This window comes from Caretta caretta, chromosome 24 (assembly GCF_965140235.1).
Source record: "Caretta caretta isolate rCarCar2 chromosome 24, rCarCar1.hap1, whole genome shotgun sequence".
NCBI lineage: Eukaryota > Metazoa > Chordata > Testudines > Cheloniidae > Caretta > Caretta caretta.
In genome coordinates, this window is record NC_134229.1 from 10,094,074 (window position 1) to 10,118,841 (window position 24,768).

Consider the following 24,768-nt stretch of genomic DNA (forward strand, 5'->3'; position numbering starts at 1 on the left):
AGCAACGGAACACAACGGCACGTACTAAGATGGCGTCCGCTCGGGAGCCCTGACGCAAGGTGCCCGGCACTAAGATGGCGGCGGGGAGGAGGATGGGGGAAATGAGCTGGGCAGAGGGCCCCTTACTAAGATGGCGGCGAGCGGCGGCTCAGCGAGGGGCGGGACCGGGTTACCGCCCTGTTTCCGCCCCGCACGGTAATGGCGGCAGCCGCGGCGGTGGAGGGGGAGGGAGCGTTGGGCGAGTGCGCATGTGCAAAGCTCCATGGAGAGAAAAGGGGGTGAGAGAGCAAGAGGGATAAAGGGAAAAAACAGGTAATGGGCCTGTGGGGAGCGGGGCTCCGCTGGCGCGGTTCGGCCCCTGTGACCCGGCTGGTGGGGAATGGGCCGGGGGGCGGCTGGCTGGGAGACGCCCAGACTGGGGTGGCCCGAGGGTGGGGGTACAGGCCGAGCCGGGGGTGGACTTAGGTTGGGGGAGGGGGTGGCCTGGCTTTACTCCTTCCCTCCCATCTTAGGGTCTCGGGGGGGTGCTGGTTGCACCCGGGACTGCGGTGCGTTGGGGACCCCTTGGGGCTGAGGGGTGCAGTCCCTCGTTCCTCCCGCAGCCCCCTGTCACCTGGCTGGGGCACGTTGCCCCCTTTGCCCCAAGTGTGCTGTAGCCCCCCTGACTGCCCCCTTTTGTGGGAGGCCATAGGGCCCCCTCAGTTCCCTTCTGGTATTATGGGGGTGGTCCCCTGCCCCCCCTCAGTACTAGGTGCTCTGCGAGCCCATTCACTGCTCTGAAGAGCTCTGGGCATTGCAACAACAGATGCCGCGGTGATGAACAGGGTGTAAGGCCCTGGATAGACTAGAACCAAACATCTGAATGCGAGAAGCAGGGGAGGTCCCAGTACAACCAGTGTATCATCACCAGCAATAGACATAGCTTGTTGCCTTAGTGCTATTGGCCTGGCCTCATCCTCCCTGGTCTCTGTCCCCTGGCTGAATTCCTACATGTGCTGGAGGGAAGCTTTTATTGGGGAATCTGTCTGGTGCATGTCAGACACCAAACCTCTTCTCTCCTCCCCTGCCAGGTGTGATTGGTCCATCCCTTCCCCTGAGTGCCCCTGTTAACACTAACCTGATGAACCTGAACCCTCCTTCTCTGTAATCCTCAGTCATTCATCAGCCACATCTTATCAGGAGCTGCTTAGCTGCCTGTTTCCTCCATGCACAATAATAAAGGCTTTTGTTGTTATCTCATATCGCTCACCACCACCCCCGCTGGGGGAATAGAACTGTTTGCGTTTCTGTGCTGAGTCTTTGTGGTGAGATGGTGTGCCTGCGTGCAGGGAATACACAGGGTGCTGCTTGCGCTCTCTTGCAGCCATGCCATCCAGGTTTGCACAGGGGCGATCTGTTATGATTGTGCTTCATTTATGTTTCCCTTTTATGTGGGCCTCCCATACAGTTTACTTTTCTGTTCTAATGTTTAGATTGCTGCAAACACAAAACAGACAAAGAGCTTACAGCTGCTCTAAACACAAAGTAACACTGGTTTAACTAAAGGTGTGATTTAAATTTGATGCAAAACCCTGTGTAGATGCTCTTAAAGTGATTTAAACCTGGTTTATATTGGTTTAGCTTTTCTTAGGAAACAGCCAGATGCAAGCTAAACCATGCAGCCAGTTTTAAAGTGATAGAAGTGTCCACCAAAGGATTTACACTGGTTTAACTGAAATTGGCTTCTAAACTGATGTGGGTTCTGTGTGCAAACAAGGTCTTATAGTCTTTTGCAGAAGTTGCACTGGTTTAATCAATCTTCACTGCTAAACTGATGTAAATCCCTCATGTAATGCTTATAACCAATGTTAAACCAATATATCTGTGTAGTTTGTGCATATAAACTTACTGACACAAGCTAAAGCAACATAAACCAGGTTTAAATCAAATTTAAAATGTCTATGCAGAGTTTTGCTCCTGTTTAACTAAATCAGTTTTTTAAAAAATGTCTTTAGTGCAATTTTGTTAGTAGATCAGGTCTTAGGCCAATATAATGCACAAGTTGACAGTTTCAGGCCATGTTGTGCAGTGTTGTTGTGGTGAAGATACCAGCACTGGAAGGCTTTGCACAGGAATTGGGTTTGAAAGCGGAGAGGTGAGGGGCTTTGCATGTATAACTGGTCTGAGCACAGGGAGTGGTATGGAAAATATGTGAAGCCAGGGGTGGGAGAAGGTGACAAAGGGAGCAGGTGAGAGAAAATGCAGAGGCAGGGGAAGAGCAGAGATATAGCCAGTGTCGCACTCCTGTTGAGTGTTAAATGTGAGGATGTGGAACTTGACTCAGGTGAGAGAATCCAGTGAAGTGGGGGTAGGTGTTGACAGCAGCAGATTGCTGGTGATGATTTTAGCAGTAGCTCTAGACTGGAGAGGGAAGAGGTGAATAATACTTAACCCTTCTAAGCACACTTCTAAACTTGAGAGCTTTACAAACAAATCTCTCTATGGACTTTCCCTGAATCAACAAGAGGCTCATTTAAAATATCCTTGTACTAGCACCAGTGGAAAGTCTTCCAAATATCCAAGGCCCTGATCCTGCAATCTGCCCTGCATGGGTGGACTCTTACAGTGGGCATTGCGGCTCCTCCTGGGTGTAAGGGGCCTCCTTGCAGTATCAGGGCCTAATTTATTAAACTAATCATGCGCTGCTTGTTGATACATTAAAAATAAATCAGTCGTGTGTGTGTACGCGCAAGCGCGCAAGGTGCACAAAAGTGAGTGCCCGACTGGCTGTGTTGTTTTTATTTAGCAAGAGTATTGACAGACTTCTGCCGAGGAACTTTCTACTGTTAGTGCATAGATATTGTGGTGAGATTAGCTTCTGCATGCATTTAAGTTGTTGCTGTTGGAACAAAACAGCTGCTATGTTAAACTTGGCCCATAACTTAAAAAAAAAAAAAGCCTGGGCCCAAGAGAAATGCCTTCAAGTGTTTTGAAAAAAGTTTGAGTGCAAACATTTGTTCAAAGGTAAATAGATGTTCCCCTGTCCTGTTTGAACCCCAAGCCTTGCACTATCAAGAATGACAGGTTTCAGAGGAACAGCCGTGTTAGTCTGTATTCGCAAAAAGAAAAGGAGTACTTGTGGCACCTTAGAGACTAACCAATTTGGTTAGTCTCTAAGGTGCCACAAGTACTCCTTTTCTTTTTACTATCAAGAATGTGAAAGTGAAGCTGTCATCCAGTGTCCAAGTGGGGAGAGATGATTGAAGGAAACAGAAGGTGAGGGGTCAGAAGTTTAAGATTTTGTTTTCGCTTCTGAAATGATTTTGCTGACAAACTCATGTTTCTGTGTGATCCTTGAAGTTGACTCTGTAACTTCAGCTTTGTTTAAAAAAATGTAAATAACAAAATAAGGTAAAGATTATTTTTTAAATGTTGGGTTGTTGTTTTTTTGTGAGGGGGGGAGAGAGAGATGAGGAAAGGAAGATGGAAAAGTGAATTTAAAAAAGATCACACCCTTTCTCTACCACTCTGCATCTCTGAGCCATGTCCACTGGCTTGGTAGCAATGAGTTTTCACTCCTGTTAGGCTGCAGAGTGAATACGGCTTTGAGAGTTGGATCTTCTGCAGAGTCTTTATTTGAGGGGCTATCAATTGTTTGATAGATTGGTCTCGTCCTTAAATGATAGTGTCTAGTTACCAAACCATTTATTAACCTCTAACTGCAAACTTCCTACTCATAACACCTCGGCATATTAAAATGTGGTGCTACAATAGTACAAACAATAATTAATAACGATAATCTGTGTCTGGGGCTTGGCAAAGTCTGCTTGCTGGTGGTGAGTTAGCAGCTTTCCCTGAAGAGCAGGGTAGTGAGAGAGGCTAAAGGCATCGACTTCTGTGGAATTCTTGAGCTCATGATTTTGTTATGTTTAATTTATTGAATGATTTTGGTCCTGGCTGCAGAGGAAATCCTCAGCAGTCGTGTTGGCCTGGGTTTGCAGCTTGTCCTTGTCGCAGCTTGTAGCCTGCCCAAGCAGTATTGGAGCGAAATTGGTCGCTCTTCACGCAGTTGGCCGAGCCCTGTGGTAGCCGCAGACAAGAGTTGTGTTGTCACATCTGCCGCTTGGAAAAGTTATGAGCAGAAGTAGCACTAGAGCTGGCATACAGGAAAGGGGGGCTCCAAAAAGATGCTGGGTAGGGGTACTGTAGCAGAGACCTCCATCCTCTTGCAGTGGCTGGGGTAGGGCTAGAGCTACCTTCTCCTGCTACCCCACATAGTCATGAATCTCGGGGGCAGGAGGAGGGAAGAAGAGAGCACCTTCCTTCTGTTTCCCCTGGAAAGCAGGACTGCAAGTATAACACACATTCTGGTCCTAGCTGGAGGTGGCACAAAAAGCTGGTAGCAATGCCAGCACACGTAGCATTTGATTTATACCGAGCTTTTCATTCCTAAATCCCAAGGGGCTTTACAGCTGTGAGTGCAGTCATCCCCATTTTACAGATGGGGCCACTGAAGCCAGAGGATATTGTGAAGGCCAAGGCTATGACAAGGTTATAAAAAGAACTAGATACGTTTCTGGAGAATAGGTCCATCAGTGGCAATTAGCCAGGTGTTCCTAGCAGCCTCTGTTTGCCAGAGGCTGGGAATGGGTGACAGGATGGCTCACTTGGTGATTACCTGCTCCGTTCATTCCCTCTGAGGCACCTGGCATTGGTCGCCGTCGGAAGACGGGACACTGGGGTAGGTGGGCCTTTGGTCTGACTCGGTCTGGCCGGTCTCATGTAATAACTGTCCCAAGGTCACACAGCCAGCGAATAGCAGAGCTGGCACTAGAATCTGGGGTCCTGACTTTGTCTGCTGCCCAGCCTGGGACCCTAGGCACGCTTCACGTGGGGCTCTGTCTTTCTCTGTGATGTCAAGGGTTTTGCAGTTAAGATGAATGGGACAGTTCACCCCTCTTGGCTCTTATTCCAGGGAGTCTGCAGACTCAGGCAGGCATCACTTATGCTTTGGTCAGGTTTTCAATCTTTTCCTGTGTCTGAAAGAGCTGGGAACGTTCTCTGAACGAAAGCTGGGCCTATAATGCCTAGCATGGAGTTCAGCCCCGCCCCCAGGCCTATCTATTGCCTATGGTAGGTAGAAGTGCTGGACCCTTCCACAGGTATCACCTGTGGATCTTGCCAGTGCCATCCCCTCTCTTATGTTGGCCTCTGGTCTAGTAGGTTTACTCGGACTACTAGATGACTGGTGCCTTTTTCAAGCCTTGTCTTTATTATGGGATCCAAGGAATCCATGTTCAGCAGGAATCCATATACAGTATGGATGTCTTGTAGCTTGAGATCCAGGAGGCTCCTTTCATCAGGGATCTTTGAGAGTTAAAACAAAGTGCCACATCAGTCTCTTTTCTGGGTCTATCCCTTAAATTGCCACAATAGCATTAGAAAAAAAATAAGGCTTAACACTACAGGAGCGTCCTCTTCTTCAGTAAAATTTCTATTTACAAAATATGCTCCAGCTTTTCACTTTAATGGTCATTTATTTCCTGTTCAGTGAGTTGGCTAAAGAAAAAAACTTCTAGTCAGATACGTTAGTTCGCTTCCTCATTCTTCCTTCTTCCAGCTGTGGAAGATCATTCCAAAATATCACCAGAGAGAGAACACAGAAACAGGACAAGACAATGGTTTTGTTAGATCCGTTCCTTAAAGGGAAGCTGCCTTTTGCCTCTATCTGCAAACTTCTCACTGATAACACCTTAAATTATTAAAGTGGAATTTTTAAAATGCAGTATTGCCTTTCCATTCCCTTTTGCTTGTAGTTAACTTACTGCCTTTCCCACCCAGCTTGGACAATGCACTTGAACTAGTTAGTTTAATTTCTGATTCTAGTTAACTGCATTTTCAAGGTTTGGCTTGCCAGCATCCCAGGGGCATATTGATGTTGTGGGATGAAATGTTTTCAGGGGATTATTATAAATGTTTCCTGGAAACATTTCATGTAATTTAAGGTCATAAGGAAGCACTAGGTCATCTGCTCTGACCTCCTAACAGCGTTGCCATCTATTGAGCACGTCTCCGGATATTAGTGTTTTTTCTTTAAGGCCAGCAAGGTAAGGGTATGTCTACATTTAAAACGCTATGGTGACACAGCTGCAGCACTTCAGTGCTCACTACAATGACGAGGCATTCTCTCATCGCTCTAGTTAATCCACCTCTCCAAGATGCAGTATCTAGGTCAACAAAAGAATTCTTCCATCAACCTAGTGGACTGTACACCAGTGGCTAGGTCGTCATAGTACTGATATGTCTACACTACAAAATTCTGTCCACCTAATTTACATCAGCATCGAGCCACCGCTGGTTTTAGATCGCTTGTGTGTGTGCCCACTTCGCTTCTTGTGTCAGCAGTGTGTGTCCTAACCAAGAGTGCTTGTATTACTTGTACTTTCAGTGTAGGGCGTTGTGAAATGGCTCCTGAAAGCTAGTACCAGTCGATTGGAAGCAGTCCAATGTCCACACTGACACTGTGTTGACACATTGACCATGACTCCACGCTGCTTGGGGATGTGGTGTTACTAAATCAACACAGAGAGGCATTTACATCGGCAGGAGCCAAATTGAAGTAAAGGCACTTCCGTAGCTAGGATGACGCAAGGCAGCTTACGTCGACCTAACCAGGTAGTGTAGACCAGGCCTACGTCTTTCAGGGTCTGTGGATTTTTCACACTCCTGAGAGACGTAGCTATGCCGATGTAAGTTCCCAGTGTAGACCAGCCCAAAGTCAAGTAAACACCCCAATAACCGGACCAACATACGGTATTCATCAATTATCACAGGGCAGCTCCAAATCCTTCACAGTTTATTTTTACAGTACCTCAGTTTGGGGAAAAAATATGGCCTGTCCCTGTCCCCTGACAGTTGAACAGTGTAAACCTAGAGTGAGCATCTGCATGCTGGGGTGAGCATTCCCATTGTAGTGATCTTATTTGAGAGGTTTAGGGACATTTCTTTGTCTGGTTTCTGTTACAGCCTTGGAACCGGCATTTGCTGCTTGTGGTAGGGGCAGCAGTAACTTAAGGGGCCAAATTGATCCTTGTCTTCAAGACGCTAAACTGGCTCAGGGTGTTGGGATAAACTCTGACCTCACAACGATAGGGATTAAACACAAAGCGTCGTGGTTTCACTTAGTACTTGGTTTTGAATTGATGTAGTGAACTGGTACAGAACTCTGAGGGGACGCTCTCAATTTGATTTGATTGATTTTTAGCTTGCATCAACCCCTTGCCAACTTAAGCTAAATCAATCTTTACCCTCTTAAGTTCCTTCCATCTAATGACTGTGTGGCACATCCTCTGTCTAAGGGACATATCTGGCCCCCAATACTCTAGTATCTGGGCATTTCACAATTTATCCTCACAATCCCCCAGTGAGGCAGGGCAGTGCTATTATCCTTGTTGTACCAATGGGAAACGGAGGCACAGATCAGCTAAGTGATTTTCCTAAGGTGTCACAGCAAGTCTGTGGCAGAGCAGGGACTTAAATCCAGTTCTCCCACATCCTAGGCTGGTGCTCTAGTCACCAGTCAACCCTGCACCTCTGCTGACAGGGATACTGAGTCTCAGCCTGTTTTCGAGTGGGATTCGTGTCCTTGTCGCAGACGTTGTCTCATTTGATGTTATCGGCCCCCTGTTGGCTATCTCAGCTGAAGGGCCAAGCAATGAATGGTGTCATGGAGATGGCCCCTCTTTAATCAACTACAGCTGCTTCTTCCAGGGACTTGGAGAGGAAGCTGGAACAACTGCCGTCCATGCTGTCACCTTCCTACTGCTAAACCAGAGGGGTTTGGCATCCAGCGAGTCGGTTCATCTCCCTTCCCCAGCACTGTCCAAAAGCTGGTTGTGCCCCCCGCCCCTCAATATTAAAATCCTCTCTCCAAGGCTGGGGCTGGGAACCCAACAGCCCTTACAACAAACTGTGAGACTCCGGAGTCAGCCAGCTGGAGGGTAAAATCAATCATTTCCCTGGTTAGTGGCATGTTAATGAATGATTCATGTGCAGAGTACACTGAGCAAGGGTGATCCCTGTTATGCAACATGGAAGCAAGAAGCCTAAAATAAACAGCAGCCCAGGCAGCTGCCAACTAAAACACTTGAATAGGAGGAGAAGAGAAACAGAGCTCTAAAGAGACGCGCCAGGGAGCCGGGTGGATGAGGAGCAGAGGGGACACTTGAGTTACTGCTCCAATTTCTCTGTGGAGACGGGGAGCCTGCAGAATTGAGAGCAGACTGTAAAAGGAGGCAGTATTCTCTGGTGCTCAGAGCAGGGCATTTGGGGCATGTCTTCACTTGGAAATAAGGTGTGTTCCTAACTTGTGGTAGCTTCCTAATGAAGCCAAGGCCGTTTGTAGCTTCTGCGTGTGTTAGCATGGCGAGGTGAAGGCTGTGGGGAGGCGAGGTGTATTTATGTGTATTCCAAGGGCTTTCTCACAGCTAGATGCAGTGAGATCTCCTTATGGTGTTACTTCAGTTCACTTCAAGCCGAGATTTGGCTATCCCAGAATCAGTATGTGCTGAAACAAACGGGGGCTTTTATTCGGCTGCCTGATCCCCAGAGGGCCTACCCTGAGTGCAGTGGAAGCAGGTTCTGCTGAATAATTATAGTTGCACAAAAAGATAGCGGGGGGGGGCATAGAGGGGACAAAGTTGTGCTGTTAATTTTAGTGGGGACTAAGGGCCATCCAAATCCCTGAGGCAGCTTTGGAAGCCTCTGCTGAGATGGTTTCAGCTGAGATTTGAAACAAGCTGAGAAGTCAGTGAGGTGGAGAGAGACAGGTGCTGCAGAGGGGAAGGCACTCTCACTCCTGGTGGCAGAGGCAGCCCGAGTCAGATCAGCAGTGGAGTGGCAGCGGAGAGACATGGTCCAGGAAGTGAGATGGAGCAAGTCCACAGAGGGTGTTAAAAACAAGGAGGAGGATCCTGGATTGATTGGGGGGCTGGTGGAGGGTGTGAGAACAGAAGGCAGCTGTAGCAGAGAATGGAACTGCTTCTTTTGTGCGGTGCAGGGAGACTTTTGTCTGTAAGGCACTTGAAGATCCTTGGCTGAACAGTGAGTGATGGGGATAAAATAGAAGTAAGGCAGGAGATGGGGTTACTGCTAATGATCTAGGCCCCCAAAGGTGTCTCCTTCGGGTGTAACAGGAACCTTATTACTAGATAGCTCTAATTGTCTGTGGTGTTGCTCAGAGCACACAACAGGGTCCTGTCTCTGGCAGGAAGAACACTTTGGGTCTGGGACAATGTGAGCAGGAAGGAGTCATGGCAGAGGGAAAGCTGCCCTAAGCAAAGGGGCAGCACAGAAGGTGCAAAACCAAGAGGAGGAGAAGGAGGCAGAGCAGAAGGAAATGAGTGGAGGTTTGTGGAGGGTGAGAGGGTGCAGGGTCACTGAGTGGAGGAGAAGGCTGACACAGTAAAAGCCATTCAAGGGGATTTGAGGAGGCAGGAGGAGAAGATGGTTTTACCATGGAGCACTGGACACATACGTCATTTGGTACTGAGCTCCATACAAGATAAAAGTAGCGCGTGGTAAAGGGGGTGAAAGCTTGTAACTGATAGATCTCAAAATGTACTTGTTAATGGGGAATTATCAGATGAGGCTGGTTCCTAGTGGCACCCTGCAGGATTGGGTCTTAGCCCAGCACAGCCTCTTATTTTTGTCAACACTCTAGAAGGAAATATAAAATCATCGCTGATCAAGTTTGCAGATGGCATACACGTTGATGGATTGGCAATCAATGACATGTCACGTACACAGAGCCATGTGGATTGCTTGGTAAACTGAGTGCAAAGATCATGTATTTTAACACAGCCCAATGGAAGGTCCTACATCTAGGAACAAAGAACTCAGGTCATGCTTACCTACATTTGGGGGATGTATTTTGGAAAGCAGAGGCGCTGAAAAGGGCCTGTGGATCCTGGTGGAAACCAAGGAAAATGAGCTTCCAGCATGATGCTGTGGCAAAGAGCGCTAATGTGCCTCTTGGTTGTACAAGCAGGGGAATGTTGGGAAGGATTGGGCAGGTGGTGGTAACTTTGTCTGTGGCATTATTGAGACTATTTCAGGAATAGTGGGTTCTTTTTAAAGTGTGGACACCAGACCTGGAGGTTGAAAATTGATGGGAGGTCAGAAATGAGTTACAAGAATAATCCAAGGCCTGGCAAACCTGCTTTACAGTGAAAGTTAAGCAGCTCCATCTATTCAGATTATCAAAGAGAAGGTTGAGTGGCTACTTGATTAGTCTCTTAGGGGTTCCCAAACTGTGGGTTGTGACACAAAGGATACCAGGGGGTGGTGGTGAGACACTGAAAATCTACGGAAGGGTGGCTGTGCCAGACCTTCGTGGCGTTGTGTGGTGCCCACATCCGTACACGCATCACGCGTGGTGGGTACCGTGGTGGGTACCATTTTGTCGGCCATGCTTGGGGAGAGGCAGCAATGCCCTTGGGGGAGGCTCAACGGGTAACTCCTCGAGGTCATTTTGGTGAGATCCCCTGGCAGGGGGAACCCATCCCAGTGTTCCAGCATGGGGCAGGAGTAGAGGGCCGGGCTAGGAGAATCAGCACCATGTGACAGGGACAATGCATAGATCCCCTGTGCCTTCTCCCCCAGCAGCTACTGGTACCTGGCACTGTCTGGGCCAGGCAGGCACCTCTGGTACTGGGACAGGCTGAGCAGCTGCCTGTGGCATGAGTATGCACGCTCCGTCCACCTCAGCGCTGCCTGCACCTGGTATCAGTGCCTCTCCCCGAGCCTGGCCAATACAGGCAACTACCCCCTTCTCCCTGACCCCAACAAGTCCTTTTCCCTACACTCCCAAACACCCCTAATGCCTCTTTCAGCTCAGCTAGCCACTCCAGCACCCGACCCCCCTTAGGGTCTCCCCCTCTTGCGGTTAAGACTTGGCCTTCTTCCTGCCTCCCCCGTCAGTGTATTATGAGAGAAACTTCTGGGGGGCACCCCTGGTAGGCTCGCTGTCAACCCCTGGGCCCAGCCTGGAGATCGCATTGCCAGAGGTGATCCCAAAGAGGGTTGTGGCATGAAAATGTTTGGGAACCACTGGTCTATATGTATCTATGCAGGAAGAAGAGATCTGAGAGTAGAGAGTTCTTGGATCTATCAGGCAAAGGCAGAACCAGGTGCCAATGGCTGGAAGTTTAAGCTAGACCCATTCAGACTAGAAATAAGGTGCATGTTTTTACCAGTGGGGGGAATTAACCTTTTGAACAACGTCCTGGGGATGTGATGGGTTTTCCATCATCTGAAAGTCAAGACTGGATGTCTTTCTAAGGAAAGCCAAGATACTGGGCTGGATGCAGGAAGCGCCATGTGACGTTCTCTGGCTGGAGTTATACAGGATGCCAGACAAGATGATGATAATGACCCTTAAATCTATGAATAGGCTGGCGGAGGAGAGGAGAAGGTTACTTTAAGCCAGGCTGGGAGAGACTGCAGCAGTGTCAAGGGAGAAGTGACTGGGTGCAATAAGAAGCTGGATATGGGTAGGAGGCTTGTCTACACCACGCAGCTTTTAGCGACAAGGCTGTGTCAACACAGCCTTGTTGCTAAAAGTCAGCATGTGTAAATGCTCTTTGTCAGTACTTTTGCTGACAAAATACCTCCAGCCCCGCGAGCGGCGTTAGCTGTGTCGGCAGGAGAGTGCTCCTGTCGATAAAGCCGCGTTGACACTGCCATTTGCGTCTTTTGTCTTTCGTGAGGGGGCTTTTTTAAGTACCCCTGAAAGACAAAAGTTTTGTCGACAACTTTGCAGTGTGGACATACCCGGGGAGAAGGAGATGAGAGTCTAAAATGGTGCCAGCTTGTGAGGCTGAGCGGTCGAAGGATTGTTCAATATCTCCACTCAGAGGAGGCAGCGAGAAGGCTAAAAAGGAAAGGCGAGCAGTTCTGTGCGGGGCACCCAAGAGTAGAGATTGCCAGGCAGCTAGAGGCTCTTGACTGGAGGAGGAGTGTGGGGTAGAGAGGGAGTTCTGTCAGTCCTCACTGTGTGGCCCCTGCCTTTGAGAATCTGTGTTCCTCCTTCCCCCAGGGTTTGGAAAACGAGGCTGTGAAGTGAGAGGCACAAGGGAGACTCCAAGACCTGCTCTTCTGATGCATAACAGAGCAAAGAGATGAAGGGGTAAGTACTGGAGAGACAGATGTGTCTTTATCCAGATGTTACTCTGCCACGGACCTGCAATAAGCAATAACAACTACAGAGCTGTGAACAGGTGGTCTCCAGATCCCTTCCCCTCTCAATGGCTCAACTTTCACTCTTTTGACTCAGTTGATGAGCTCTCTGTGAGGGTATGTCTGCATTGCAATCGGGACAGCATGTGTAGACATACCTGAGGTTGCTTGGATCCAGCAAACTGGCTACAGACAACAGCGTAGCCACTAGTCACGCAGCTCCAGTGCTAACGTGGTTAGGATGCTGCAGTCACGCCTCCTGATTGCAGTGTAGACACATCCAAGAAAGTCTTCTGGGCAGACGAGACCTGAATTTTTGATGTAAAAACACAAACAGTAAAAAAAAGTAACTTTCACTGTAGCCGACCCAGATGTGGAACAGAAAAGATGGTCATTGACTTCTTCCCCAAGTCTATTCCCCCTCCGGCTAATCACGTTGCACTTGGGGCTCCGCTTTTCAGAGCACCTGTGTTACTGACCCCATGTCACCAGCTGCCACCGTGGAAGCCTTGTTGTGTTCTGTCCTCACTGGTGGCTTGTTCCCTTTGCAGACAGCAGAAAGCGGCTGAGACTGAAGAGGGCACTGTGCAGATCCAGGAAGGTGAGGGGCGACCTCCATCCCCAGCCTTGGGAGATTTTCCCCATGGCATTCTGCAGCCAAAGCTCTGCCTAGGAAAATGCCACAGTTCGGCACTGTTGTTCTCACTGTCGAGGCCCAGGGTGGGGTTCCCAGGGAATTGGTGATGCTGTGTCACCATTTCCAGTGCAGCTCAGGTTGGAGGTGCCGGGATCTCCCTGCCATCTGACGGCTGTCTGGCGGGCTGGGTGAAGTGATTTCAGATGGCTGCGGAGGGGAGGTTGCAGATCCTGGTGGAATTGCTCTCACAGCTGGAACCCATCGGTCCCCTAGGAGTGCCAGCCTGGTCTGTGACAGAGACCAGTACCAGCTGCTTCAGATGTAGGAACCTGGCTGTAGCAGAGGTGGGATAATCTGCCCCCCACATTAGGACTCTAATAGAGACTGAAGCATGAGGTTTAATGTCCTTCCAGAATTGTTGTTAGCATAAATGCTGCTCACTCTTGATCTCCGGAGAAATGGCTGGTCCTGCTTGTATCTTGCTAAGCTGTTGACCTCAGCAGATCAGGACCTGTCATAGAAGCTGGGAACTCTCTGGCGAGGACAGGGCATTGGGGGTGGCTGCTGCCTGACGATTTCTTCCCTGGCATGTGCACCTCTGTTTTCTTTCCTGAAGGTGCAGTGGCGACAGGCGAAGACCCCACCAGCGTTGCCATTGCCAGCATCCAGTCGGCGGCCACTTTCTCCGACCCCAACATCAAGTATGTCTTTCGCACAGAGAATGGCGGGACTCAGGTACGCCTGCACGGTCTCCCTGCAGCAGCAGCTGTCTCCAGCCTCCTTCTTGCGAATAGCTCCCCCTCCTTTATCTCCTGGGGGGAGACACGCTCAGGCTGGGTGGGGGTGACTCTTCCTAGACCTGGAAATGCCCTGCTGGGGCGGGTGCAGGATGAAGAAATGAAACACGGACTTTGGGATCCTCATGTTTACTCCTTGGCCCTATGCTGGTGTATGCCAGCCAGCATGGAAAGCTTGCAGCTCTGTGAGCAAACCCAAGTACACAAGAACCTAGTCTCCAGTCTAGCTAGGCCAGGCTCGTTTGCATCTGCTCTGGGCCAGATTGCTGCACCTCTAGGAGGGACAGTGCACCAAGTGGGGGGAATTGTGCCTTCTGATTCTGGGATGTCCAAGGTGCCTGGGTAACCACCAGTGCAGTTAGGGGGTGGGAAGAGGGGACCAGGCAATAAACGCATGGGCAGGGGAAAGAGAGGAGCAGCGAGGGCTACAATGCAGAGTTCCAGAAAAGCTAAATGTCCCTGGCCTGATGCTCTGTGCTGAGCCTCTGCCGTTCCTCTGGACATTGTCAGGAGCTGTGAGCGCTCCCCACCTCTGCATGAAAGGCAGATAAAAGAGCATGATACACCCTGCCATGTCGTGCATTGCCCCAGGTGTTAGGGGCAGGGAGTGGCTCTGCATGGCCATGAATGGGAGGGCAGGTATGCGTGAGACCGTCTCCCTGGCCAGACCTGGTTGGCACTGTAAGGAAGTCTGAGGCCCTGTCTGAGGTCACGAGGGAGTCTGGCTGCAGTCTACAGGCACCTACTATGGGCCCGGGGTGACCTGGTTAATGATCTGTGCAAACGAGGTAGCCACCAACTGGTCGTGGCCAGGCGTAGAAACAAACCCCATCCCAAGATGAGGATGGGGACAGCTGCCCATGCTGGCTTAGTGGCATCTAGGCTTCTACCACCATCTGCGACGTTGGGCTGTGAACAGCCTCGCGTGGCACTGGAGTTGCTGGGTCGAACCCCGGGATAGACTGATGGCCGGATTGGCACTGGGCATGGAGTGTATTGGCAGAGACTCGGGCTGGGCAGCAGTGGGATTGAGTAGGGACCTTCCCTGCGGGCAGGGGGTGTGTTCTGGTTAAGTGCTGTAATGCTGCTGCAGGGCTCTGGGGCTTTGGCCGTCGGCCCCAGCCTGCCATCCTTGCTCTCTGTTCCCATTGCCTTACAAAGGGACCTGAGACCCCGGGGCAGGAGGGCTTGTGAGGCCAGCGGACAGGTTCAGCAGTAGGTGGCCGCTTGCGTGTTCATAGCGCAGCCAGGGTGAGCGGGGCGCAGGTGCGTTCTGGCCAGTGTGCGCACACATGCGGTAATCAGGGCTTTCCCTTTGCCCTGCTCTCTTGTCCGTGTCGCTGCAGGGCAGGGGGAGACGGGGGAGGTCCTAGGGCTGCCTTTTCTCCATCCCGGACAATGAGACCCAGGCCGCGAACAGCCTCTTGGCTTTCTCCCCTAGGTGATGTACAGGGTGATACAGGTGGCTGAGGGGCAGCTGGATGGGCAGACGGAGGGCACCGGCGCCATCAGCGGCTATCCTGCAGCACAGTCCATGGCCCAGGTGAGTGGCACTGGGAAGGAGCCGCCGTGGCGACAGGAGGAGATAGCGTCGCAGGTGCCTGGCAGGCTGGGGAGGTGCCAATGCACCGAGGCCTGTACAGCAGCTCGCTCGGGGCTCATCACGTCTATCCCAGGCCTTGATAACTCCCCTGTTCAGGCCAGAGACCCTGGCAGCAGATGGCTAACCAGTGTTGGGGGCTGGGGTGGTTTGGGGGGCAGGGCATGGGACATGGAGCCTTTCACCCCTCAGCTCCCAGCTCCAGTCTGGCCCAGGTCAGTGTTACCCCAAGTCATTCTCGGAGGGAGTGGTCACAATCCCGTTTGTGGCTCTAGGCCCAGCTCTTTGTGGCACCGATTGGGCCATATAGCCCAAACTCTCCCTTCCAGCAGGAATCCCTCCAGGGCAGGAGGATCCCTTGGGGGCCAGGACACCAGCCCTGGCCCTGCCCCAGCCTTATCCGTTCTGCAAGCGTATAGATGACTACGGTCCGCAGGGCTGTCCGTCCACTGAGCTGTGCGAAACGGGTTCTGGAGGAGGGGTCGCTCTACATTAGAGGTTCCCAATGGTTTGTTTCTGAATTTCCCTTTTTGGAAATTCATGTCCCATGTGCGCCCCCCTCACAGCCGCCCACTCCCTGCAGTGGTCAGGGGGGTCTCAGCTGCCAGGAGCCAGCTTCCTACCCATCTCACTTCCCCACTACGCAGGGGAAGCGGAGGGGTCGTGCTGAAGGGCTGGGCTCAGGAGGGGAAGTTGAAGGCTGCTCACAGTGGGAACTGCTCCCCTCCAGACCCCAGTCCTTCAGCACGACCCTGTTTGCGTCCAGTGGGAGGAGTCGGGGGCGCAGGAAGCCCTGGGACTGGCAGGGGAGAGGATCTGTCAGCAGGGGCAGCGCGTGGGGCTCTGTGCCCTGGGGCCACAGTGAAGGAGGGATGGCGGGGCTCTGTTGGCAGGGGCAGCACGCAGGGCTCTGTACCTAGGACTGTGCTGAAGGGCTGGGGTCGGGAGGAGGTTGTGTCTGGCTTGGGGGTCAGTACTTCTGGGGTGCAGACTTCTGCTCCCCACTCAGAGTCCCCACCGGCCTCCCCAGTAGAGGAAGGGAACTGCCTATTGGGGGCTGTGGCAGTGAGACAGGCAGGGAGCCTAACTGGACAGCTCAGATCGCCCACACAGAGCCATGCCTGCTTCCCCGGCCAGACAGAGCCCCCGCCTTACACCAGCCCTGTAGTGTGATCCCATTGGGTCCTGCACCTACCTGATAACCCCATCATGCCCCCTGGGGACCCACTCCCTACAGTTTGGGAACCTCTGCTCTAGATCTTGCTTTCCTTTGCTCCTCTCTGCTGCAGGCTGTTATCCAGGGTGCATTTACCAGCGAAGATGCTGTTGAGACAGAAGCTACAGCCACGGAGACCCACTACACGTACTTCCCCACGACAGCCGTGGCAGACACCAGCACCTCCTCTGGTGCGGGGACCACAGCCACCGCGGTGGTGACCACCCAGAACTCAGAGGCCCTCCTGGGGCAGGCCACACCCACTGGTACAGGTTGGATGACTTCGGGGCTGGGACACCCAGCCTGCGTTCTTGGGGCCTGTCTCCCGTGACTTGTGCAGCCTGCTCCGGCGTGGGTTAGCTGTGGGGTTCTTGATGCTGGCGGTGCGGACTTTTGCCCTGACCACGCCGATGGGCTTCCTTGGCGTGGCATGAACTTTGACTCCCCAGCTTGCAGGGCTGCTCAGCCTTAGAGGCTGCCTTGGAGAGCTGGCACCTCCTCCCCTTAACACCAGCACAGAGAACACCAGAGCGGGGTCACTCTGCCCCAGTAGGGCTTCACTTGCTTTATGCTGGGATGTTGATTGTAAACTGGTCAGTTTGCCTTTTGCTTCCTCTCAGTTTCACTGTCTGCTTCTCCCCAAAGCTGTTCCCAGTAATGGGGCTGTTTAAATTCAGAGAAGACACCTCAATGCTGATTCGATTTGGCTCCGTTCGTCCCCTGTTGTTCCTAGACCTAAATCCTGCCCCTTACAAATCTGTAGCCTCAGAGGTACTGAGGATTGCTGGCTCCCACTGACTTCTGGGAGCTGTGGCTGCTTGATACCTCCCAAAAGCAGGCTACAAATTGAGCGTCCCCTAAACCCAGAGGTTCAAGCCCTGTTTGTTGCATCCAGAGCAAGTGCTGCAGATGCATTTCCCTCCTGTGTCCAGATATGCTGGCAGCGCATGAAGCCAGTGTGGTCACCCCAGAGATGGGTCAGCGGCGCTCCCTCGCCCCATGCATGCGGATTTTTCTCTTATCTTGTGGGAACGTTCCCCTTGTGATCCCATCTCTTGTGTTTCCAATTGTTCAGGGCAGTTCTTTGTGATGATGTCACCCCAGGAAGTTCTGCAGGGCGGAGCTCAGAGATCTATCGCACCCAGGAATCACCCCTACTCTCCGTGAGTGTTTGTCCAGCCCCATGCGCTTCTTCTGACCCCGCTTTCCTCCCCCTTCCCTAGTAGCCTTCTTTCTTATGTCTCCCATTTGTGGGGAGAGTGGGAGTCTTTGTTCTGATCCACAGCTATAGGGAGCAGCTGTGGGCTGTTCCACGGGGCTGGGAGTCGGGATTTCCCAGTTCTGTTCCTGGCTGTCCCGCTGACTTACTGTTTGTGTATTGTTACACTACTCCCTGGCTCAGTTTCCCACCCTGTAAAACAGGGCTGATGTTGCCTCCGCCCTGAGGAAGGCGCTTTGAGATGTGACATGGGGCTCGTTGTTCAGTGCTGAGCCTCTGCGTTACACTGTCTGGTGGGGTTGCTTGCTTTTCAGGAAGTCCGAAGCTCCTCGGACAACTCGGGATGAGAAACGCCGAGCACAACACAATGAAGGTAGGGGCAGAGGCCCTGGGGGGTGGGAAGGTTTGGGGCATCCTCCATTGATGGCAGCTTTAGATCTGAGGGGAACCTTGCCTTTAGAAGTAGATGTAAGGAGCGGTTTCCCTTGGTTAACTCTTTATCTGTTCCCACCCAGATGGAAAAGCTCTGTTAAGATGGAAAGCACCTATCAGTGGGAGCGCTGTAGTTATCAGCCCAGGAAATCTGGAAGTGCACAGGTAGGGCACCCAAACAGGCCTTAACTCTGCCTCCAGCCATCCCTTTGTAGTTCCCCTCCGATGTAGGGCTGACCCTGAAAACCCTGTATGTTCTCCACCTCTGCAGGCTCCCTGTAAGATGGTACTTTGGGAGCAAGGGTTTGAAGATGCTCAGGCTACAGCTGTGGGCATCTTAAATGTGGCCACGCTTCTGTCCTCGTCCCATCCCTAGCATCTTTCAGCGTAAGGCCTTTCGGAGGACATCTGGATGAGCCGCTGCCCTTGTGGGTACTACAGCAATAAAGAAGGCTCTCTGCTGTCGTGCTGGCTTCCCTTCCCGAGGTAGTGCCTTCCTGCCCCAAGGTGGGCCCAGGGGGCTTGTAACTGGCAGCGCAGGACATTCTAGCGAAGAGCAGGGGCTGGGGCCCTTCAGGTCTCATCAGCCTCTCCCTTGGCTCTCCGGACACAGCGTAAGGCTGTACGAAGGGCAGTGTTTGCGATCCCAGGTAAAGGACTCCAATGTCTGCCTTCAGGGACGTGGCGCGGCATGTTCTAGACCAGTGGTTCTCAACCTGCAGCCCGTGGGCCGCGTGTGGCCCATCAGCACGCAGCTGCGGCCCACGTGACATCCTCAGGTAGTATTGGGTTCGGCTCACATAACACATGGTAAATAGGTTGAGAACCACTCTTCTAGACAGACATGGTGCCTCAGGTTCCTCCCCCAGCCTAAGGGCATCAGGAGCAGAGTTAAGGTGATTTGGGTGCCTGGCCTGTGCGTTGCGCGTTTGTCAAAGGGTTGGGTCCTTAAGCTTAACCTCAGCTCCGGGTTTCCAATGACCGTGTTCTCCCAGCACCACAAAGCAGCTGTGCCTGCTCCCCAGGCAGGGGGCTTTGTTCCCACTGCACCAGACATGGAAACATCCCAGCAAGGGAAAGGGTTCCTGCCCCACTCACTGGGCTCTTTGTCCTAATGAGCCTAATTAGCAGTGTCACCCCAACAAGCCTGGGGTCCCATCTCCAGCCCCCATCCTACCTTCTCCACCCTTCCCCTCTGCAATCCAGCCCCCACCAGACCCTTTTCTCCCCCGTACTCCCATTTCCATTTTCTCTCTCCTCGCAGGATCCCACCGCCAGCCATGACAAGGGTGGGTGTAGAGATATCTGTCAAGGAGGGTCGCGTTCAGCCCTCAGGGCACAGCTCTCTCTAGGGAAACCTGGGCTTAGATTAGGGTAGCTATCTGCAGTCCCAGAGACCGGGAACCTTCCTGAAATTCCATCCCCTCTTTCCCCACCCCAGTGGAGCGCCGACGAAGGGACAAGATCAACAACTGGATTGTGCAGCTGTCCAAGATCATCCCAGACTGCTCCATGGAGAACACCAAGTCAGGGCAGGTAAGGGAGCCCCCCCGGAAGAATTGGTCACAGTCCAGGGGCCGGCATAAGGGGGCCAAACTGCATTGCCTGCATTTCCCTATGCCAGTGTCGAATTCAGCCCCTCTCTTTAGAACCAGGTGCTTCCAATAGTTCCCCTGACCTGAGCAGGTGGTTGGGGGGTGCTATGAAGAGGTCTTTTACTGATAGGTCATTGGCTGAAATCTGCCTCAGACTGACAAACCCCGGTGCTCTCAGATGTTATGCAGATGCTCATGTACCTCCAGTTTTCTGTGCTGATGGCGCAGAATTGTGCTCTGGAGCCTGATTCACTGAAAAACAGCTCTGAAATCTCGAGTCCTCAAGCTTGCAAAGAAGCTTTTCTTAGAGGGAACTGCTGGTGCCAGGGCCATCAACTGCCCTGTTCATCCCTATGGGATGTTAACACTGAACCCTAATGATGTCAGCTGCGAAGGTCACAGTCACTGTTTCACTGCTGTCAGCAGAAACCCCTCCAACTCCCTCCCCCTTCGCCAGGCTGCCTCTGCTGGGCTAACAGGGAGGGGTCACCCCCCCCAACCCCTCCAGCTCCCTCCCCCTTCGCCAGGCTGGCTGGGGTAAGAAGCAGCAACTGACTCTTGTCCCTGAAGTAGGCAGACGTGGCCCGGGCCAGGAAATGCAACGTCGCTGCCTCGCTCTCCCTGCACAGGGGCAGGAAGGTCCATGCCCAGTGGCATTCGCAGACGGCTGGGCAGCGCTTTGCAGAGGGTGATGTTCATGCCGAGCATGTGGCTGGGCGGAAAGGGCGAGCAAGAGAGAGACGCGCAGCTGAAGAGCAAGGAGAATTGCTCTAAGCCCCAGATGGCTCTGGAGTGATGGAGGGAGGAGGATTCTGGGTCCCAGTGTATGGAAGTAACTCCCCTCCCCCACCACAGTGCTGGGCTCGGGGCTACCTAGCAAGACCGTTTCATGCCCCTCCCACAGCCTCGCCCCACCTCCACAACTCCCCGTTCCCAGGTGGTGGTTTGTGTGCTCAAGGGGCTCCTTTGTGCTCACGAAGTGCGCCAAAGGCTGGTGTGTAGCTCTGCCCTCAGCACCTCCCGCGTAGGGACAGGCCCTTGCCCCTTGTGTGCAACGCTCACTTTGCGCTGTTGTAAGTGACTGCTCAAGGGACCAGGTGACAGGGAATCGGGATCAATGAATCCAGCCCGGCCTACGCACCCGCTGTAGCAGATTAACTAAGGGCTGAGAAGCTAATAGACTTCAACAGGTGCAGATCCCTCCCCTGACACTCTGGATTCAGTCCAGCCCGGCTCCTGTCAGTCTAGTGTCACTTGATTCCTAGCAGCGCTAGCTCACTTGGGGTGCGGGGTAAATCGTATTCATTGCATCCACATGGGGCTGCGTTGCTGTGATGAAACCAGTTTACAACCTAACTGTAGCTGGGAGGCAAACGTTTCTGTGCAGCCCCGTCCCCTGCCAAGCCCGCAGCCTAGTGTGGCCATGGTCCTGCTCGAGTGCAGCCCCCTTCCTGCGTGCTTAGAACTTGTGGAGAAGCCTCCTCCAAAGGGTGAATTGTGCAGAAACCCTCCTGTCTGCTCCTGAGTTTGGACCGAAGCAAATCCCTGTGTGGGGTGATTGTCACTGAGAGCTGGGCTCCTGGCCAGTGGGGCTGGCAAGGGGCAGATGCAGCGAGGAGGTTTCTGAGGCCGCGCGCACACAGACTTGCGCCACTTTAGCTGAACCGGTGCATGCTCCAGTGTAAACGCTTATCTCAGTTTAGTTTAAACCCCTTGCTGATTGGATTAAGCAAAGCTGCAAGGGGAGAATGGGAGCATCCACACAGGGCCTTGCACTGGTTAAAGGGGTGAGGAAACCCCAGCTTAGCAGGGGCCAAGGCCAGCCCCGGTGATGGTGTCCTGCTGGTCTGGCCCACGTCCCTTCCCAGCTGCGTCTCTGTTCTGCAGAGTAAGGGAGGGATCCTCTCCAAAGCCTGTGACTACATCCAGGAGCTGCGGCAGAGCAACCACCGCCTTTCCGAGGAGCTGCAGGGCCTCGACCAGCTGCAGATGGACAATGACGTCCTGCGGCAGCAGGTGAGCACGGGGTGCTGCTGGTCGCTGCCCCGCCGGTGCTGTGGGCAGCCATCCCCTTTCGGCCACGGATCCAATGCAGCCCAGCTGGAGGGGGGCTGGGAGCAGCGGCCACCTGCCTGGTGTGTCATGGCCAAGGGGCAGGTGACTTTGCCCTGATCCTGTTGAATCTGCTGGTCATTGGCCTCCTTGCCTGGCAGCTCCAAGGACTTGAATGGGCCACAGGGACTGGACTCCACCTGCAGCCCAGACTGCCCAGCGGCAGGGTATGTTCAGCCTGAGGCCCAGGACAGCAGAGGAAGAGGCTGTGCCAGGCTAGCCAGCCCAGCATTGTTCCTGTACCCCGTGCGCCCGGGACAGCTGTAGGGGGTGGGTTGGGGAAGGCACTTCCAGCCCTGTTTGAGGAGGCAGCGCCCACCCCAGGGCAGATCCCCAGCCTGACCTCCTCTCCCCTTCCAGGTGGAAGATCTCAAGAACAAGAACCTGATCCTGCGGGCGCAGCTGCGTCAGCACGGGGTGGAGATCATCATCAAGAATGACACCCACTGACTGGCGAGGGGCGTGGGGGGAGCGGCTGAACCCCAGGCCTCGGGGTCTGCCAAGGCACAAGGCGAGGAGGGACCCCCCCAGTCACGACTGCCCGCAGGAGGCAGCTCTCGCCTGCTGATGCTCCTGACCTACAGCGCCTCACTCTTGCTGTACAGACCCGAAAGCAGCAGCGTCAGCGTCCTGGGGCTGAAACCAGCGCTCGTGCCTCCCCTCAGAGCTCCCCCTGAGCCTGGCCCAGAGCCTCAGCCTGCCCTGCCTCCCCCTAGAGCTCCCACCCAGGCTGGGCCAGAGACTCGGCCTGCTGCCTCCCTCCCCGGCGGAGCTGGTTTGAATAAAGAAGCTGATGCTGTCTCTGTAAAAGTATTTTCATTGCTGTAGTGGAACGAACTGGTGTTCTGCTCTCGGCGTGGCCCCCGCTTGTGGGCAGCCAGGCAGGGCTTGCGCCCAGGCACGATGCCACGCATGCTTGTGTTCGCCCCCTGCTACGTCTCCCCTTGGTAGCCCTCCTGCGCATGCGCACACCGTCTCAGGCTTGCACGGTAGCACGTCCACCCATCAGCCCCTCCCGTGTGCTGTAACGTCCTCGTCACCCCTGGAGCTGACACTGACATACGCTCTTTGTCCCATTTCACCCTTTCCTCTCCCCAGCCCCGCTCAGCTCCCCCGCCTGCTCCTACAGGGAGAGGGCCGCTTCTCCCGGAGCCCCGCCCGCACCCACGTGCTCCTCCCTGGCGCCCTCACCACCCCCAGCCTGGCCTGTCTGAGCATGTGCCATGGAGGGCAGCTCCCAGCACTGGGGAAACACTGCTCTTCCCCTGGCGTGCCCTGGCCCTCCTGCCTGGAGCGCGGTAGCCTGTCTCCAGCTGGCCTTCCCTGCGGGCACTGTCAGCCAAGCCACTGACCCTTTCACTGTGGGGGAGGCGGATGGCGCTGTGCCATGGGCAGCACCTACCCCAGCAGGGCTCTGCCCTGCCCCTCCACCCCCCTTCCATGGCTGGCACTGCCTGGCTCTGCTGGCCTCTGACTTTTTTTAATTCTCTGAATTTAAAAAGCAGAATAAATAAAAATAGTGATTTGTTTTTCCATGTGATGCTGCTTTTATTTCACTGGCAGGGACCCCCCAATCCAGCTCTGGAAGGGGTGAGCGGGAGAGGGGGCAGGGAACCCTGCTGCTACCCTCTCCAGCCCCCAGGGCTGGGCTACTGAAACACAGGGCCAGCTCACCGGGGGGGGGGCAGAAGGGTCACTGCGATCACTAATCTGCAGTGCACAGGCCCCAGAACTGCCCCTAGCAGGGTCCCCCTGTAGGACCTGATTCCCTCCTGCCACCTAAAGGCTCACAAGAGGATGTCCCATAACTCCTGAAGAGGGGGTGCTGGATATGAGCTATGCAGTGCGAGGGGAGGGGGAAGAGCCCCTCTTTTGGAGGGTGACATTTGGGTTGCGGGGGCTAGAATGAAAAACACCAGGGGGCTGGGCTGGATCCCCTGAGCATTCGTGGAGTCGCTAATCCCCGGAGCGTCCAAGGGGCAGGGCGCAGAGTGGCCCATTTACACTGGAGTTCTGGAGGTGTGACTTTCCCACAGCCCTTCTGAGGGGGAGGAGTGGGCCCAATGTTGCTTGTTGAATCTGCCTTGGGGGCCATGGGCTGTCCTGCAGGCAGCTGGTGGCTCTGGGCATGTGCCCATGGGTTGGCAAGCTTGGGGCCTGCTGCTGCTGTGGTGAGGTTAATGCCCAGTTCTGGTTTACGGTTAGATGGGACCTTACCCGTGCCTGTGACGCCGGGGTAGGCGCGGGGGGAGTGACGGCGTCAGTGCGCAGTGAGGCCCTGTCTCTGCCACCCAACCGCCAAGGGTGGGGGGGTAGTTGCCGTGCAGGCAGGCTCCGTGCGTTGCTGACTTGGGTACCAGAAGTGGGCTGGGCCCTTTAACTACGGAAACATTCGGGCTCTTAGTGTGGACAGATCTCCCCAGCCCCTGCATGGGAGCCATGCAGCAGCCAAGGATGCAACAGTAGCCAGTGTCCGGTCCTGGCTCATCCTTGGGGCGGCGGGGCGGGGAGGGGAATAAAAAACATCCTTCAGACCCTCAAGCCCCCTGAATGTTGGGGATCCCCTGCCCTTTCCCCAGCTGCCTCTGTTCTCTCCCTTGCCCCATGAGCAGACACCTCTCTTTTTCTTCCTCTGTGGTTTCATGCTTCCTGCCCCCTGCCTAGGGCCCAGGCATGGGGGCTACACTGGAAGTGGGGATGCTCAGGGTAAGATCTTCAGAAATGACCTGTGATGTAAGGGGCCCAGCTTGAGCCCCCTCAAAGGGGCAGGTTTCCAGGTGGTGCTGGCCCTGGCAGAATCTGTCCCCTCTAAGGGGCTTAGTTCAGCCCTGAATCACCTGAGCATCTCCAGCCTTTACCCATGAATAACTGCGAGCCCGAGGCAGGGGATGCTCCGAACCCAAACAGCTCGTCCCCTTCCCTAGCCCGCCAGGCCTTGGGGCAT

At 53.6% G+C, this 24,768-nt stretch overlaps 1 protein-coding gene and 1 long non-coding RNA gene across 9 annotated transcripts in view; one reads left to right on the plus strand and one right to left on the minus strand.

The window, feature by feature from the left end:
- LOC142069942 (uncharacterized) overlaps positions 1-24,768 on the minus strand; it is a 250,602-nt gene that overhangs the window by 171,106 nt on the left and 54,728 nt on the right. The window lies entirely within an intron of this gene.
- Positions 87-22,634, plus strand: USF1 (upstream transcription factor 1). 8 transcript variants are annotated; one of them, XM_048827771.2, is made up of 11 exons: positions 87-195; positions 12,077-12,166; positions 12,768-12,817; positions 13,470-13,588; positions 15,092-15,193; positions 16,540-16,738; positions 17,542-17,629; positions 18,000-18,058; positions 19,559-19,653; positions 21,600-21,728; positions 22,185-22,634. In XM_048827771.2, exons 2-11 carry the CDS (start codon positions 12,159-12,161, stop codon positions 22,272-22,274), a joined length of 939 nt encoding a protein of 312 aa, XP_048683728.1. In that variant the 5' UTR covers positions 87-195; positions 12,077-12,158; the 3' UTR covers positions 22,275-22,634. The 8 variants fall into 8 exon arrangements, with proteins under 8 accessions (XP_048683728.1, XP_048683729.1, XP_074978818.1 ...); XM_048827772.2 differs by having other exon boundaries at positions 178-312; XM_075122717.1 differs by having other exon boundaries at positions 178-312; positions 16,540-16,732.

What these genes read in the sequence shown, in the direction of transcription:
- USF1 (XM_048827771.2), top strand. An exon ending in CAGCACAGTCCATGGCCCAG is followed by an intron (nt 15,194 to 16,539) that starts GTGAGTGGCACT and finishes TCTCTGCTGCAG; the next exon opens with GCTGTTATCCAGGGTGCATT. An exon ending in GGCCACACCCACTGGTACAG is followed by an intron (nt 16,739 to 17,541) that starts GTTGGATGACTT and finishes CCAATTGTTCAG; the next exon opens with GGCAGTTCTTTGTGATGATG.